At 43.2% G+C, this 15,870-nt stretch overlaps 2 protein-coding genes across 7 annotated transcripts in view; both read right to left on the bottom strand.

Moving 5' to 3' along the window:
* Nucleotides 1-4,616: 4,616 nt before the first annotated feature.
* S1PR1 (sphingosine-1-phosphate receptor 1) lies at nucleotides 4,617-11,732 on the bottom strand. 2 transcript variants are annotated; one of them, XM_019291600.3, is made up of 2 exons: nucleotides 11,636-11,732; nucleotides 4,617-7,414 (listed from the first exon to the last, which is right to left on the bottom strand). In XM_019291600.3, exon 2 carries the CDS (start codon nucleotides 7,280-7,282, stop codon nucleotides 6,143-6,145), a length of 1,140 nt encoding a protein of 379 aa, XP_019147145.1. In that variant the 5' UTR covers nucleotides 7,283-7,414; nucleotides 11,636-11,732; the 3' UTR covers nucleotides 4,617-6,142. The 2 variants fall into 2 exon arrangements, with proteins under 2 accessions (XP_019147145.1, XP_010407531.1); XM_010409229.4 differs by lacking the exon at nucleotides 11,636-11,732 and adding an exon at nucleotides 8,555-8,707.
* A 1,159-nt stretch (nucleotides 11,733-12,891) lies between these two features.
* The window catches only part of LOC104695381 (uncharacterized oxidoreductase ZK1290.5-like), a 45,745-nt gene continuing 42,766 nt past the window's right edge, over nucleotides 12,892-15,870 (bottom strand). For all 5 annotated transcript variants that reach the window (XR_002047618.2, XR_002047617.2, XM_010409226.3 and 2 more), the window contains one exon: nucleotides 12,892-13,169. Coding sequence is in view for 2 of the 5 variants with exons in the window: in XM_010409226.3 (XP_010407528.1) it covers nucleotides 13,151-13,169 (19 nt within the window). In the remaining 3 variants the exon portion in view is untranslated. The remainder of the gene's footprint in view (nucleotides 13,170-15,870) is intronic.

Raw genomic sequence — 15,870 nt, 5'->3', positions numbered from 1 at the left:
AGCCACATTCACTGATGAACCATTTCAAGTTGAAATAGTCACTGTTCCTTCACTATCACCTTAGTTGTGCAAACAAGTTCTCTTTCTCACACCTATGTTATTAGAAAAATAAAATCCAAATATTTTTGCTTGGGAAATGGACAGTCTCTGAGAGGAAGGTTAATCTGTAAGATTTCCTTAAACAACATTTGCAATATGACGTACAAAAATAGTAAGAGAGCTGATAAAATGCAAAATGTATTGAATTTCTGAGAACAGCGGGAAAAAAAAGTTGTTACACTTTTTGGAACAGAGTTGTAGGCTGCTTTGAAGTAATGTCTCTGTGCCAACATAAAGCATTTGTTCAAAAGGTGCATGGATCATATAACCCTGATCAGAGAGAGAAAATACGCACTAGCTGCAAGCAATTTCTTATCTTGTGTCTAAACCAGCAGTAGAAGTGGGAGTTGTGATGGAAATAAAAAACATATTAAAGTGTCTGGTGTTTGGGAAATGGCTTACATGGATTCCTTGTGCAGCAGGCATCAAAGTGGTCACCAGATTAGCAGAAATCGTTAGACCATAGTTGTGTCTTGCCTGAAAGCAAGAAAGATAACAATGCAGGCTGTGGTGAGTCGTTTTTCAGCACTTCATCAGAATGTCTTTTCCAGCTAACATCTTCATCCTTTTCCCAAACACGAGGATAGAGTTGCACATATTGGTAGAATTTTTTTTTCTTCCACCTTAGAGTAACTGATACAGCAGCATCCAGCTCATCAAAGCACAAGGAAATACTGCAAGTAGCTGGGTAATAATTGACCCGGCAAACTCTCCCCCTTATTCAAAATGCCACAGATACCAGCTCTTTGAACAGTGCCACAAAATTCGAAGTATTCACTTGTAAACATCCCTGTGTGTCTGTTATACATATCTCTATGTGGGAGGGTTCACGAGACCTTGCCCAGAGTTGCTCAGGAAAGAATTACAGATCTAAGGATAGAGTTCACAAGTGAAAATCCTCAAAATCCTCAGCTTTGTGTCTGCATTAGCACAGAGGATTCTTTCATTTCAAGTGGAAAATATCACACTGTAGTCCAGCTCCCTCCCCCAACAATCCCAAATTGTCCTTGAAACCTGTTCTCCCATATACTCTCAATCACAGTCTTGTGCCAAATACAATTTTTACATAATGAAAATTGTTACTACATATTCTGTGTAACCATATAAATTCTATTTCTATTGTTTAAAGTAATTCACACCCTCACCTTCATATTATTCAGCTCTAGCTGCTCAGTGTGGGCAAGAATGTGTCTGAGACAGTATTCCAGCAATTTACACCACTGTGCTGCTAAGTCAAGAAGTCTTGGTTTATGCCAAGTGTTTCTGTGTTTAAGAGAGCAAAACTACCTTTAGCAGACAGCTCAGGTCAGGACCTGTAAGTGTCAGCTGTCAGCTGTGGTTCACACCAGATTTTTCCCAGGTAGTGAAACAGTTTTCATCCATGATTTCACAAAGCCCAGCCGATGATTTTAACCCAGTATTTATTTGGTGATTTCCCTCTACCCCGTGTTTTCCAAATGTCCATTTGTTTTCAAAGCTGTGCATTCAGTATTTTAATCCCACTTTTAGCTGAGTCGAGTGATTCTGAATAAACACTGCAATTGCTACAGACACATCTTAATATTTAATGTGGCTTGGGTCACACACGTTTCTGACGAGCCATTTTTATGTACAGTCATTGTACCGTGCACCTAAATATGGGTCTTCTCCAAGCAATCATTCACGAAAATTCAAAATAAATATTAGCCTTTGTATCAGGTTACCATTATGTGACTGCTACCCCAGGCTCAATGGAAGGTTCACAGAGGGTTGACAGAGCTTTGTGAGCTCTGCTTTATTAGGACTTTTCCATGCTGGAGCATTCCTGGGTGTGGCTGATGGGATTTCCTGCCTTTTTGTCTCATGAAGGTAGCACGGAAACTCCAAGTGCAAGGAAACACTTCCCGCTTTGCTCCCCGTGTAGGGTTTTTCAGCAGAGTAAGAGATCTGGCAGTATAGAACAGGCTTGGGGAGCTCTATTAATTTCATTTTCAAAAGAAAAAACCCCAAAAAAACCAGTATGGGGAATTATTGAAATACAATAGATGTTTTCCTGGCAAACTTCAGAACCTTGGGGAATTTCCAGCATTTCAGAGCTGAGCAGGTTACATAGCTCTGGTTTGCATATCCATGTTTTTGAATGCTTTGTCAGTTTGACCCTTTTTACAACATCTGATAATGCCTCAGCCCATACAAAATGCAACCAGTATTGAGATCTTGCAGGCCAGATTAGGAACTAAGAAATGTTACAGTTGGGCAATCCCTGTATTTCTTAGGTGACAGGGTAAGAAAAGGATGGATAACAGTATTTTTACACCTTTCTGTTCCCTAGTTTTAGTCCTGGCAGGCTTGGTGTACAGCATGCTCAAGGTTAGTTCCTGCTGAGCAGTCTGTGGGGCATCCTGGCTACAGCCCCTGTCTTGCTCAATATAAACCCTGCTATACCTGGCTCTCACACAGGAACACCTAGACAGGGAGTTGCCAGGGAAGTAACAGACAGATTTTATGCTAATTTTCTATCCCTGTTGTATTCCTCGCTTCCTTGCTATTACTGGAAGAACAGCTAAGAAAAAGAACAAACATCAAAGGACCAGGTTGCTCCAAATAATTCAGGCCATTCTATTTCACATAGACATTTGGTATAATGCACCTTTTCAGTTCTCAGATCATTTTCTCTGCCTGTTTGTCACACAGCCATCACGAGGACAAAGCTGCATGCTCTTTCCATGCACACAGAAGGCAGGCCAGGGCTTGGAAGGGTGCTTTGTACACTGTGTCCTCAAATTGCGCTGTACCTCTGGCCTAATCTGCTGGTGTATGGGAATGCGGGGCCATGACTGAGGAGCTGCAGGGTTCCCCCCAAGGAGCAGGACAAAATGGCCTTTTTATTTTTTTTCACAGCAGGAACCCTTACTGTTATTAATTTTATTGGTTTATTACAGTTGTTGTTGCTTGTCCAAATCTTGTCTCCATGCATAGATGTGGCGTGTCTGTGGAGGAAGCAGATTTCAGTCATCATGACCAGGAGTGTAGGAAATGCTTCCCATGGCCCAGTGCCACACTCTGGTGCGTGCATATTTTTTATTGCGTGAATTACGTAGGGCTTTGAGTTCCCTCCCAGAACCGGGCTCCCATCACGCAGTCACCTCCATAGGGGAAACTGTCATTTTCCACACAGGCCCACAGTGCTTAGATGAGACAGATAAGAAAGGGATACAGAAACATCGGCAAAGGGAAGTGACTCACCTGTGGGCTATCAGCTCCCAGTGCAGATACAGGGTGGTTGTCGCAAGGGGTCAGTGGCACAATCTGGGATGACACAGCTCAGCCCTTGTCACAGGACCTCAGATGTGTGGGGCAAACAACCTTAATGCCTGTAAGGCTGCAGGAACAGAAGGGCTCCTGTCCCTTGGATAAAAACACCCCTAACAAATTCAGATGTCCCCATGCATTGCCTCATCCCCATACGTTGCCTTTATTTACTCACTGGTAGCATGAGGGTTTAACTTGGACTTTCATGGTTTGTACAGTTTTGGTGCTCTGTACAGAAGTGGCTATATCCCTGTGACAAAGCAGTGCTTTCTCTCATGACTGTCAGCACCCAGGGTATACCATCCCTGCCCAAATGAAGGCCTGAGCCAAGAGACATTTTATCTTGTGCACAAATACGGGTTTGACGTTTTTTCCAGCCCTGCTCAGGTCACTAACTAAAAGGCTAGGAAGTGAGCACACATGAAATCATTCCTTCCGTACAGGCAGACAGATGGAGAGAAATTCCAGCCTGTTTCCACTCTTTTGTCTTCAGGGCATTTTTGGAATTTCCTTCAGGAAGTGAGGTTATGAACCAGAGCCTTCCTCAGTGAGTAGGCTCTCATTTCCCACAGTAAACCCTGCACAGCGATGACATACAGTACGAGAAGGTGAGGTTTATCTTCACACTCCGACTGCATCCTGTATGAGCTCCATGGAACTTAAAAGTAGTACTGAGAGGGAACAGCCCCAAGAAAGGAAGTCAAACCTTTGGAAGAAGTAATGCAGTACCCATTCAGCTACACTGCCATGGTCTTCGCTGGCAGCCCCAGTGGAGCTGCAGCACTTGCGCAGTTGAGGCCATCATGCTGCGTTTCATAAACTTCCCTGATGTTTGCAATAAGCTAAGAATTGAATTTACAAATTATATTGGTGATACAAGTGAATTACTTCACTTTTCTACTCGAGGCAGTCAAGGTAAAACTGGCAGGCAGCTTGTTTTCCTCCTGTTTGTACTTCACTGGCTGTCAGAGGAGGATTGCTACTGTAGAGATTCTTCTGGTGGCATTTCAGCCATACAGTACATGCTGACAAAAAAGCTACAGTTCAAAATTAATTTTGTATTTTACATGATCCTGTGACATTACACATTATGTCCCCACAGAATTGACTTAATCCCAGTATGTACTAAAATCAAGGAATTCTTTCACTGACTTCTGTCAACAGGAAACCACACCTGGCATGAAACCACCACAACAGTACAAAACTGCTAGTAATCTGATAAAAGAATCATTTAAAAAATCAGTTTATTAATGTTTAGAAGTCAATAAAGCTATGTGCAAATTGAACAATAAAAGTCAGAAACATTTTAAATACTATTTTTTAAACCAGAAAAAAAAATAAAACCCAACAGTTTAATTGCACTGGAAATTTTACTACAAAGGCAGTACATTTTCTTTACAAAATACCAGTCCTAGGAGTTGCCAATGACTGTAGATCAGTCAGTTGCTCTCAGCTATCCCAGATATACCACTTTTGTATAGTAATACTCTAGGCGCATGAAAACTCCTGTATCTTATTTACATTGTACACATTCAACTCCATTAGCACAGGTTAGAAAAACAGAGAAGTAAAAATGATGCTGTAAAACAAATACATTCAATTTAATGACAGGTACTTCTTCCATGATAAAATACAGACATCTTTGCAGAAATTATAAACATTAACAAAATGTGCCAAAATGTATTGCATTTTGTTATGGAAGTGCATTTATCTATAGTCATTTCACTTCAACTTTCTTTTTCTTTTTCTGAAACCCGACGTACTCTTCTGATTTTCCAGCTGATCCTTACTTTTGGAAAGACTGTGAACCTGACACTGAAATACACTTTCAGTTTTTAGCTCTTCTTACTTAGGCAAAAATCCTACTGTTGCCAATAGTATTTTTTACTCTTATGTAGACTTTCGGTCATCTTGAAGAGAAATGCTGTTTAATTCTACCTTGCATTTGTCATGATAATGCTGTGTATTTAATGCTATAGAATAAGAAGGCAATCAAAATATGGGGCCAAATGCCATTCTGAGCTACTCCATTAAATCTGACGCAGCCAGTGGAATTGTACAGGTGAAAGTAACTGCAGAATCTAGCTCATGGTCTTCAAATGTAATACAGACTGACAGCAAAAATTCACAGCTATGATCTTGCTAAGTAAAACCCCAAGAGCTTTGGACTCTGCAAATACAACCTTATGACATAGCTAAAAGCTCTGCAAAATTATGCCAATTATGGTTGTATGTGGTCTAAGTTATATTTGTGTGATCTCTTTCCATGATATGTGCTAAACAAACACACTTCTTACCAACGATACCAGGGCCACCACTAAATTCAGTACAGAAAGATCTTTGTGTCAGTGGTTTGCTGTGAAGAGAAAAAACTTCACATTCTTCTCACAGGGGAAAAAAAAAGATTCATTCTCCCTTTCCCTCCTCCCCCTCTCTCTTTCTCTCACACACACCAGGCATCATTTCACCAAGGCATCAGTCTTTCAGAGTTACTAAGGAGATTTCAGGATATGAATGCGCCTGACAATCCTGAGCTGCCTCAGTGCAAAGACAAAACATGCTCCAGGGAAAAAGATTTTCAAGCCAGAACAGTCTGTCCCATTTCTTGAACTCCAGCCTCGCAAGTGCACCGTTTGCCTCATTAGAACTAATGCTACTTGCTCACTCAGCCCAACACTGCTGCTGTGAGCAGGAGGCGTCCCAGCTCCCTGATTTCAGAGGAAGGCTCTGAAATACACCCCCATGGTTACTCCTAAGAAGATGAGGTAACATTGCCAGAAGACATGATGGTTTCAGGATGGTCACCGTCCTCCTTCTGTGGGTGTGAGGAGTTGTCAGACTTACTCCGGCTGAACTCCATCCCCCCAATGATTGGCCGTTTGAATTTGGTCCCAGAATCTGCTGGGGGACATTTGCAGCAGCACAAAATCTTGATGAAAGCCCTGCGCATCTCTTTGTTTGTCAAGGTGTAGATGATAGGGTTCGTGGCTGAATTGAGCACGGCCAGTACTAAGAAATACTCTGCTTTATAAAGGATTGGGCAGGACTTCACTTTGCACCCCACATCCAGTAAAAGCAAGATGAACAGAGGAGCCCAGCAGGCAATGAAGACACTCAGGACTATGATCACTGTCTTGAGCAAGGCTAGTGACTTTTCTGAGCTCCTAGTAGCTTTGGTAATGTTTTTCCGAAATGTCAGCCTGCGGCTCCTAGTCCTCACCATGGAGTAGATCCTGCAATAGAGGACAACAATAGATAACAAAAGGCCAGTGAAAACGGTTGTGCAAAAGAGAATATAGTGCTTGTGGTAGAGAGGCAGCACGGTGGAGCAGTTGGACAAGAGGTTCTTGCAGTTCCAGCCCATGATCGGGAGTCCCCCTAGGATCGCAGAGATGACCCAGCACGCACTGATCAGCAAGAAGGAGCGGAAGCTGTTGCTGCCATTGTGGAGTTTCATCTTCAGCATGGTGATGTATCTCTCAATGGCAATGGCCAACAAGCTGAACACAGAAGCTGACAAGGCAACAAACATGGTGCCTTCTCTTACAAACCACTGGTTGGGGGTCAGACTGTAGGTTTTGTGTCCAGATAGCAGGAGGTTGGCAGTGTAAGCCACACCAGCCAGCAAGTCTGAAAGAGCCAAGTTCCCAATGAAATAGTACATGGGTCTGTGAAACTTCTTGGTTTTCCAGATGGTAAGCAAGACAAAAATGTTCTCTAAGATTATAAAGCAGCAAATGATGATAAAAACCACCGACGTCACTTTAATTCCAGTGTCCACACTCTCATTTAGCTTTCCCGTATAATTATAATGCTCTTTGATGACATAGTTGACATCAGTGTTGGTGGGGTTGCTGGTGACCTTCTGCGGGGCAGTGGTGCCGGAGTTCATGGTGCCCGGCTGGGGACTGCTCCCCCAGCGGCCACCGGACGGTGACGCCGACCGCAAACCCGGTGGCTGCCCTGCAGCTCCTTGGCGCCACAGCCTGCCCGGCACTGCTGCACAGCCTCAGAAACTGAAGCCCTGAGAACAACAGGCACAAAACCCAGAGTTAAAAGAAGGAAGACAAACAGTGTAGCAAATGCTAAAGGGTTTAAGATAATCGGCTAGCTTAACTGTGCATCACAGTCATAAATATATTCACATGTGAATCAGTTTCATTCAGCTGGTAAAATACATTTAAAAGGTGGTTAGGCATATTCAATAGATAAAGGTAGTAGGACAAAAAAAGTTCTGTCACGCAGAACTGAACAAGTTGGAGTCAGCAAGGACTGCATTACTGGACTTCTTCCAACACAAAAGATCTCAAAGCTCCCCAGCAGTTAGTTCTAGTCTTTTTTCTTCAGCAGAAAATACAATAGCAGAGGTTTAGAAAGGGAAAGGGCTTGCTTGATGAAATTTAACTCCAAATGTAAGACAGTCTACACAGAAATTACTTGACAAGAGACCCGTATTCTCCTCCATTAATAAAGTCAGAATACACTTTGGAAGGGGGTAGTTACGCAACTTACTGATGCCATCTCAAACAGTGATAAATTCACTGGTGTAAATATAAACAAGAGATCATCTCAAAGCTGTAAACAGGTAAGGGGTGCCCTTGCTAAATGCAAGTGAGAACATGCTTTACAAAACCCACAGCAGTATAAAGTTTAGAAAAGCAAGAAAAATATGTAATTAAGCTAAAGAGCAAGCCCATTCCATGGGTCTGAAACAAAGAATGTCAAAAAAACCCTTTGCATTTAAATAACTAGTATTGCAAGCTTTTGAAATGGGCATAATTAAGGAATACACATACAGAGGAAACTCCCTTTACATATGAAGGTTTTTAGTGGACATTTTAAAAGAATTAAACCCATAATATCACTCAAGGAAAGAAGAACAGGCAGATTTGTTAAACTGCAGCCTACGCGGGGCACAGCAAGAGGTGCGAGGCCAGTGGGTTCAGGTCCCTGCTCTATTCCCGGGTTCCAATCCGCACCGCTCCTGCTCCGCTTCGGTCTCCAGCGCGCGCGGCTCGCGTCCCGCACTGCCTCCGCGGACGCGGCACCCAGCCGGGCACGCCGGGGTCCGGGCAGCCCCCTCCCCACCCCTTCTTTTTTGTTTCGTAGCCCCGGGGGTCGCGCCGAGCGGGGACTGCAGCGCTGGGGGGACTGCGAGCCTTACCTCGCTCAGGCGCGACGCGGAGCCCAGACCGGCCCCGCACATCTTGCGTGCCCGCGGAGCAACTCCGGTGGGCGGGCTGGGGGGCTCGGTGGTTTTAATCTTTCTGCAGCTGCCACTCTCCACCCCGTTCCGATTCCCTGTCTCCTCCCTGCACGGACCTGCACGCCCAGCCCCGGCCCAGCCCACCGCCGCCGCCGGACACCCCCGCCCGCCGCCCCGGCCCTGCCCCGCCCCGCCTGCCGGAGCGTGAGCAGCCGCTGCTGTGCCGCGCTGGAATAGACCCCGCGCCGGAATAGACCCCGCGGGCCGCAGCGGGCAGCACAGGAAGGCGTGAGGCGAAGAACTCCCCCGCGGGACCCCCGCCCGGCCGGGGACGCGGGGAGGGGACGTCGCAGCCAGGCTCCAGCCGTCTCTGACCTGGGAGCCGCCGCCTCCCGCTACCGGGCGCACCCGGCGTTCCGGGGAAGGAGGTGTTGGCACGGCCCGGCCGGCTCCGAGCACGGCTCCTGCGCCTCGCGGGGTGCCGGGGGCAGCTTCCCGCCCGCCCGTCTTTCTTGCCCCCCGGGTAGGCACAGAAAGTCTATGGCCAAAGGCAGGATCCCTTTGGAGGTATGCTACCTCCGTTCTCTCTCTTAGAGGACAGTGTAAGTCATGTTTAAGGAAACACCTGGGAGAAGCTCTTCCATTTTCTCCCTACACCAAGGTGTGTTTTTGCCCTGGCAGGCCCGGTGGCTGCCACCCGCACTCGTGGCCTGCAGTGACTCACCAGCGGCTCCCCCGGGCAGGCAGCAGCCCGATGAGGCAAGCATGGTGCCAGGCTGCACGCTGCGGGGCAGAAGCCAGAGCTGGCCCATGGGGGATAAGCTCAGTTTCTGCCACTGTCAAACAGCACCAGGTGTTGGTGTTCCCACATGCAAAAGGACCCCAAAAACAAACACCTACCCCCCACCCCCCCAACCCAAAATCAACCTCTACATGTTCAGGGAATGCTGTAAAATACCTACATGTTTGAAAGTAGGAAGTTTTAAATACATTTTTTTTAGAAACAAAATTGGCAATGGCAACTATGTAACACTGTTACCACTGTATTACATAAAGACAAATACAGAAGTGACTTTAGATTTTAGAATTCCTTCTCCCTTCAAACTTTTAAAAGAAAAACCACCTTTGGTGTGTGTGAAATGCCAGCTCTGGTGGTATTCTACTGTTGCACTTACTGCAGAAATTTTCCCCTTCCCTCCTTGCTCTGCTTTTGTTAACTCCAAATTGAAATGCAAAAGAATATCACAATAGGCCAGAGCTCAATATATTAGGTCTTTCAGTTTATAGCATAGTGCCCGTCAATTAGCAGTAGCAGTTGTTATGGGGAAGCACCTTTCCTCTGAAAGTATGAGTACTGTACCCTCAGGAAGAGGGTCCCTCTCCTATTTATGCTAATAGTCATGCTTCAATTGCTCCACGCCTCTCCCAGAATGACTCAGATAAATTACACCAGCAAACAGACATTTACTCTTCCACCGCAAAGCTAGAAACTTGAAAAGATATTCAGCCTCCTGAGAGCCTGGAGGAAAATACAGCCGTTAAGTCACAACTGTCAGAAAAGGCACACAAGATAAATCATGCTTGAGGTTGACATATGCATCCCCTGCAACTGCCTGACATACCCCAGATATTTCAAGCTTTCCCCCTTATTTATCTAATATACAGAAAATACTAAATAAAAGTCCATTCATTAGGCATTTTCCTCTAGGAAATAATTCTCACATAATTTTAAGTAAGAGGAACTTATTAAAGGAACATGCTTTAATTAAAGGATAGAATGACTCAGGGTTTCATTAGTCAGATGTGCAGGCTTTCATGTTCAAACTACTGGTTACCAACTGAGAGGACACCAACTCAGAGATGTGACATCCAACAAATTAATTGTCAGAGGCTGTGTAAAATCACAGAACCATCAGAATGGTTTGGGTTGGAATGGACCTTAAAGTTCTTACTCTGCTGCCATGGGCAGGGGCCCCTTCCACTGGGCCAGGATGCTCAAAGCCCCATCCAACCTTGCCTTGAACACTTCCAGGGATGGGACATCCACCCTTTGGGCAACCTGTTCCAGGGCCTCACCACCCTCACCAAAGAAATTCTTACCAATATCTAAACTAAATCTACTCTCTCTCAATTTGAAGCCATTCTCTCGTCCTGTCACTACATGCTCTTGTAAAATGTCCCTCTCCAGCTTTCCTGTAGGGCCCTCTTTAGATACTGAAGCGCCACAATAAAGTAATCCCAGAGCCTTCTCTTTTCCAGGCTGAACAAACCCAACTCTCTCAGCCTTTCCTTCTAAGAGGTGCTCCAGCCCTGTGATCATTATCTGCATCTTTCCTCTGGACCTGCTCTGACAGGTCCATGTCTTTCCTGTGCTGAGAACCCCAGGGCTGGACACAGCACTGCAGTTGGGGTCTCACCAGAGCAGAGCAGAGGGGCAGAATCCCCTCCCTTGACCTGCTGCCCACACTGCTTATGGTGCAGCCCAGGATACAACTGGCTTTCTGGGCTGCAAGCTCACATTGCCAGGTCATGTCCAGCCTCCCATCCACCAGCACCCCCAAGTCCTTCTTCATCTCAGCCTATAGTTATACAAGGAGTTGCCCCAACTGAGGTGCAGCACTGGGCAAAATATGCAGGCAATTTCAGTTGCACTCCAAAAATGTTGGGTATTTGTATCACAAAAAGCATCATTCAACTTAGATGACCACACACATTTACAGCCTTCTTGACATTTTTGCAGAGAGGAAACTGAAATACAGCTTCACTCTTCACAGGCAAATGAAGCCAGATCAGCTGGATTTGTACTGAAGGCTGCCTAAACCCTCAGAGAAGATGGGTTAACATGGCTCAACTGCACAGGTTCTAACCTGCTTACAAGGGCTCAAACACAAACACAGGTGAACTCAGGTTGGTCCAGCCAACTCTACCAAAACTGTAGTTGCTGGTAAGTGTTTAGTTAGGGGGTTTACATCAGGGTTATACTCCAGCCTCACCCAGAGAACAAGCCACCAACAGAATGAGAACTCTTTTTCTCAGTACCTCTCCTACTGCCTGGTCCAATGATAAGGAAGCTTGTACTTCTACTACAGAAATCCAGTGTATATATAGCTCCTTTGAGAACTTGACTCTGGAATTGCCTATGGTCAGAATAAGGAGAAAGAGCAACACAGTGTTATTGATGCATTTCAGAAATAACCAGAATGCAGGTCTTGGTCAAATGCCAGCAGGAAGGCTGCACACATCAGGACACCAAACCAACACATTACAGATGCCTCACCTGGGTAAACTGGTTAAAAAAAATGTTCTGCAATATGTCTACTAGCATAAAGGGCAGATGCATTCTTCACAGGGATCCTGAATACGTACATGCTCTTAGGTAGTTTTTAGGATGAGCAGAAACTCATGTTTTAGGGAATGTCGAGAACAACAACAAAATAATACTGACTGTGTGTGACAGCCAAAGTTCTTGTGGAACTTCCAGTGAGAATTTAGTGTGGTGGGGATTGCAGAAACCTGGCTAGTCACAGAGCAATTTCCTTGCAGGAAAATGTTTTGATCTTGTCAGAAAAGAAGCTGTAAGCTGGGGTCCACCCAATGCCTGCATACCAAAAGACTGATGGCCTCTGACACTACCAGCCCGATCTCTGCCAGTGCTGCTGGATAACTCACAATTGCATCAGAGTGTCTGAATGCTATCCATCTTGAAAAGATAGTGACAATTCCTGCAAGAGAGATTAGCAAAGGATTTTTCTCCAACACATCATTCTTTTGAACTTTAAAAAGTCTTTGTCCATATAAGCAAAAACTACTTTTATTCATTCTGATGCAACTTAGGTCACAAAGGGAGCCATTTCTCTCTGAAGTGCTGGGTCATGACAGGAGATTCATGAAACAGTATCAGAGTGCAGGTTTGGTCACCAAGAAAATATCAAGAGTGGCCTGCAGAATCCCCCAAAATTCACATGACTAGAAGAAATATAAAGTCAGATTCATTATTCTGCTAAAATCCCTGAACAAATATTCTGTATTTTAAATCATTTGTCAAGATTTACTTGCAATGTAGCGTGCTCTGATGTGCCTTCAAGTAATTAATACTTTTCAAAATATGTAAGGAAAAAACCCAAAACCCTAATTTGTTCAAATGGGTTCAAATGACACCTTAAATGAAGTACATGAAGGCAGAAGAAAATGATAATATTGTGAGATAACTCATACTGAGAGACTATACCAGAAAGTTCCAAGAGAGCAGAGAAGACACTGGAAGTATTTCTGCATCTGTAAGAAAGCTACAAAGAGTAAATTAAATTACTTTATTAATTTGTTAACATCAGAGTAAATACAAACCATTTATATTGATTCTTGAGTGATACTGAATACCTAAGAGAAAAATTCAGATTTATTGTTTAGTTTAAACTTATTTAAATTATTTCAGTTGCATCACGTTTCCAGTTTAGAACAATCTGGTTTTAAATTATTCTTTCCACAGGGAATAGGTTAGATGAATTAATTTTCTGTTGATATTCACAGTGTTCAAAAATTCCATATCTTCTTTCCTCAGATTAGAATCAAAAACCTGGTTTGGAGAAAAAAAAAGTCATGAGAACATTGCAAAGACTAAAGCACACATATTTGTTCAGTATTAGTATTCTTTAATTTAGATGGTCTGGTTTTAAGTTCTTGATTCTGATAAGTAACATTAATTAAGTGGCCTTTTTTGTTTTAAAAGGAATTTTTAAGAAGTTTACTATATTCATTTTTGTGAGAATCTGTACTTTATTTTTAGATCACTAAGCTGACAATATTATTAGGAAAAGCTCAAGTCTGAAGGGAAAGAATTGAAGTAGTTGAGAACGTGACATGCAATAGTTTGCATGGATATCACTGCACCCGAAACTGTAACACACTTTAATATTTGGAGCAATCATCAACTGCTGGTTGATAAACAACTGGATGATAAAACTGCTAATATATTCTTGAACTTCCTATTAGTAGTTCAACTACGGAATGTTTCTCAAAGGGCACTGGCTGGCCAGGCCACTATTACGATCACAAACATTCCTCTTGGGCACAGCCATTGAGATCTGCTACAGTTAGTCGGTGCTGGGCTCCTTGGAGCAGCACATCCCACAGCTTTGGCCACACCTACAGTGCCCTATAGAGTGATACATATTACAGCACTGGCAAATACAGTGAGAATAGTCAGTTTTCTTTCAAGTGTGTAGATATCTTACTGGAGGGTGCAAAAAGTTAAAAAAAAAAACAAACTAGGTACGTGAAAAGTCTCCCAACACAGCAACACAAAAAATTTTCAGAAGGTTGGCTTATCTGTTATTTTTACCCAATGCACAGTAGTGAGAGGTGAGCTTCAAAGCTTTGGAAGGGGTGTGGCAATGTGGAAGGAATTAAGTGCCTTGGATTCAATCAGTAGCAGCAAGAGCTACACCACCTTTACCCCATTTTCAAGAGCATGGGTTAACCGCAGTGCAAAAAGAGGTGTGAATATTATTCAGTTGGCTTGGCCTAGTAGATTTGTGAACTTACCAGTATTAAAGTTTCTTTTTTACACATGCTACTCGGAAAATAATGCCTCGGAAGTCATGTTGGGGGGACAGGTGTGACAGAAACACTTCTGCAGCCTGATTAAAAAAAATTCCTGAATATGCACTTTAAAAAGCCATTTCCATTATTTTCCAATGTAACATTCTTAGGTGCCTTCATCTCCTGTACTATAAGAGATGAAAAGCAGAAAGAAGCAAGAAAAATAAGAGAGGAAGCTACTCAGAGTCAGGCAGGAAACTACTTGGCTGCACAGAAAATGGCCTCACCCTTTTCACTGACTTTTAGTTTATATTTTTCTTTTCCTTGTTTGTTTCAAGAGAGTTTCCTTCCACTTGGAGTCACAGAGCTCCTGCAAAGGCAGCTGACTGCACTTAGGTAGATAGCACTGATAAATTGCATCTTATTTTAAGTAATGGTTTATCTCAACTGAAAAGGAGTGTCCCAATCAGTCACCACCATAAATGACATAATGATAGGGAAGAAAAAGTGCCTTCAGTTTTCTGGTGTATTCCCTGATCCTACTGGCAAGATGATGGGTTACATAGATGAAATGGATGCATTGATGTATCTTAAAAAGGGTCACTGTAGAAAGGTGAAAAACTTTTCTCTCTAGGGGAAGTTTGTTTTACAGAAATAAGAACAAGAGTTTCAACCCTGGGGAAGAATATAATTCCAAGAATTCACTTGAGAGATAAATTCTGAGTTTAAAACAAAACAAAATCTTAAAAAATGAGCACCTCCAGGCTAACTGAAGAAGAAATAAAAAATGGAAATCAACTTCCTGGTTTTGTATGTCCAGCACTTTTGTATCCTTTTGGTCTTCTATTACCATAAATCACTCCTCCCTGCTACTCCTAAATCTTCACTTGCCAATTTCTTATTAGTTGTCTTATTTCTTTGATCAGTGTTGGCAGTACTTTAGAAAGGTTCATTTGGATGGGGTGATGTGGACTTATTCTTCAGCCACCTTTGCTTAGGAAGAAAACTATTACTGCAAGAGTAATGCCAATGTAGTTGTAAGATAGGAGCATAAAATATGAATCCACCAAGTCTGTCTTTCCTTCTGCAACCTCACCAAAAGAGGACTTGCTCAATGATTGTAAATTAACAAACATGGTATAAAGCTTGTGAATACCACTACATTCAAAGAAAGAGGCTTCAATGATAGATGCCAAGGCCACAGGAAATAACAGGGTTTCAGTCTCTTGGGCCATTATAGCTTCTAGCAGAAAACAATGGCTATTAGTGAGGCACAATGTGCAAAACTGCTCATCACACCTAGGAGAAAGATAGCTTGGGTCAGCTGAGTCCCAGCTTGTATCGTCTCAAATTACACCTCACTTTGTACACAGCTAAAATTAAACTCTTCTGTAGTTATAAAGGCACTAATTGGCAGCAATGGAAATGCTAGGAAAGATAACAAAATAATAATGAAAAAAATCCCACCACAGAAAAAAGTCCTGAACCAACAACAATTCACCCTGAATGTAATTAGAAAAGTATCAGATTAAAACTGTAACTTGCCACAGCTACTCCCTAAGAAGAATGCTTTTTTAGTAATACTACTTCTGATTATTCCTCTCATTACTCATTGAACTGCTTAGATACTATGACCTAGATTGAGAAAATGGTGGCTTGCCTTCCTCACAAAAGCAGGTGCAGACACCAGAAACATTGTAGAGGAACACTGAAATATATTAATGAATTCAAAGCCA

The sequence above is a fragment of the Corvus cornix genome, chromosome 8 (genome assembly GCF_000738735.6).
Source record: "Corvus cornix cornix isolate S_Up_H32 chromosome 8, ASM73873v5, whole genome shotgun sequence".
Taxonomy (NCBI): domain Eukaryota; kingdom Metazoa; phylum Chordata; class Aves; order Passeriformes; family Corvidae; genus Corvus; species Corvus cornix.
The sequence above is the reverse complement of the archived record's forward strand: the minus strand, read 5'-3'. Positions and strand labels throughout refer to the sequence as shown.

Coding starts and splice junctions, on each gene's coding strand:
- S1PR1 (XM_019291600.3), bottom strand. CDS start 7,282: ATGAACTCCGGCACCACTGCCCCGCAGAAGGTCACCAGCAACCCCACC.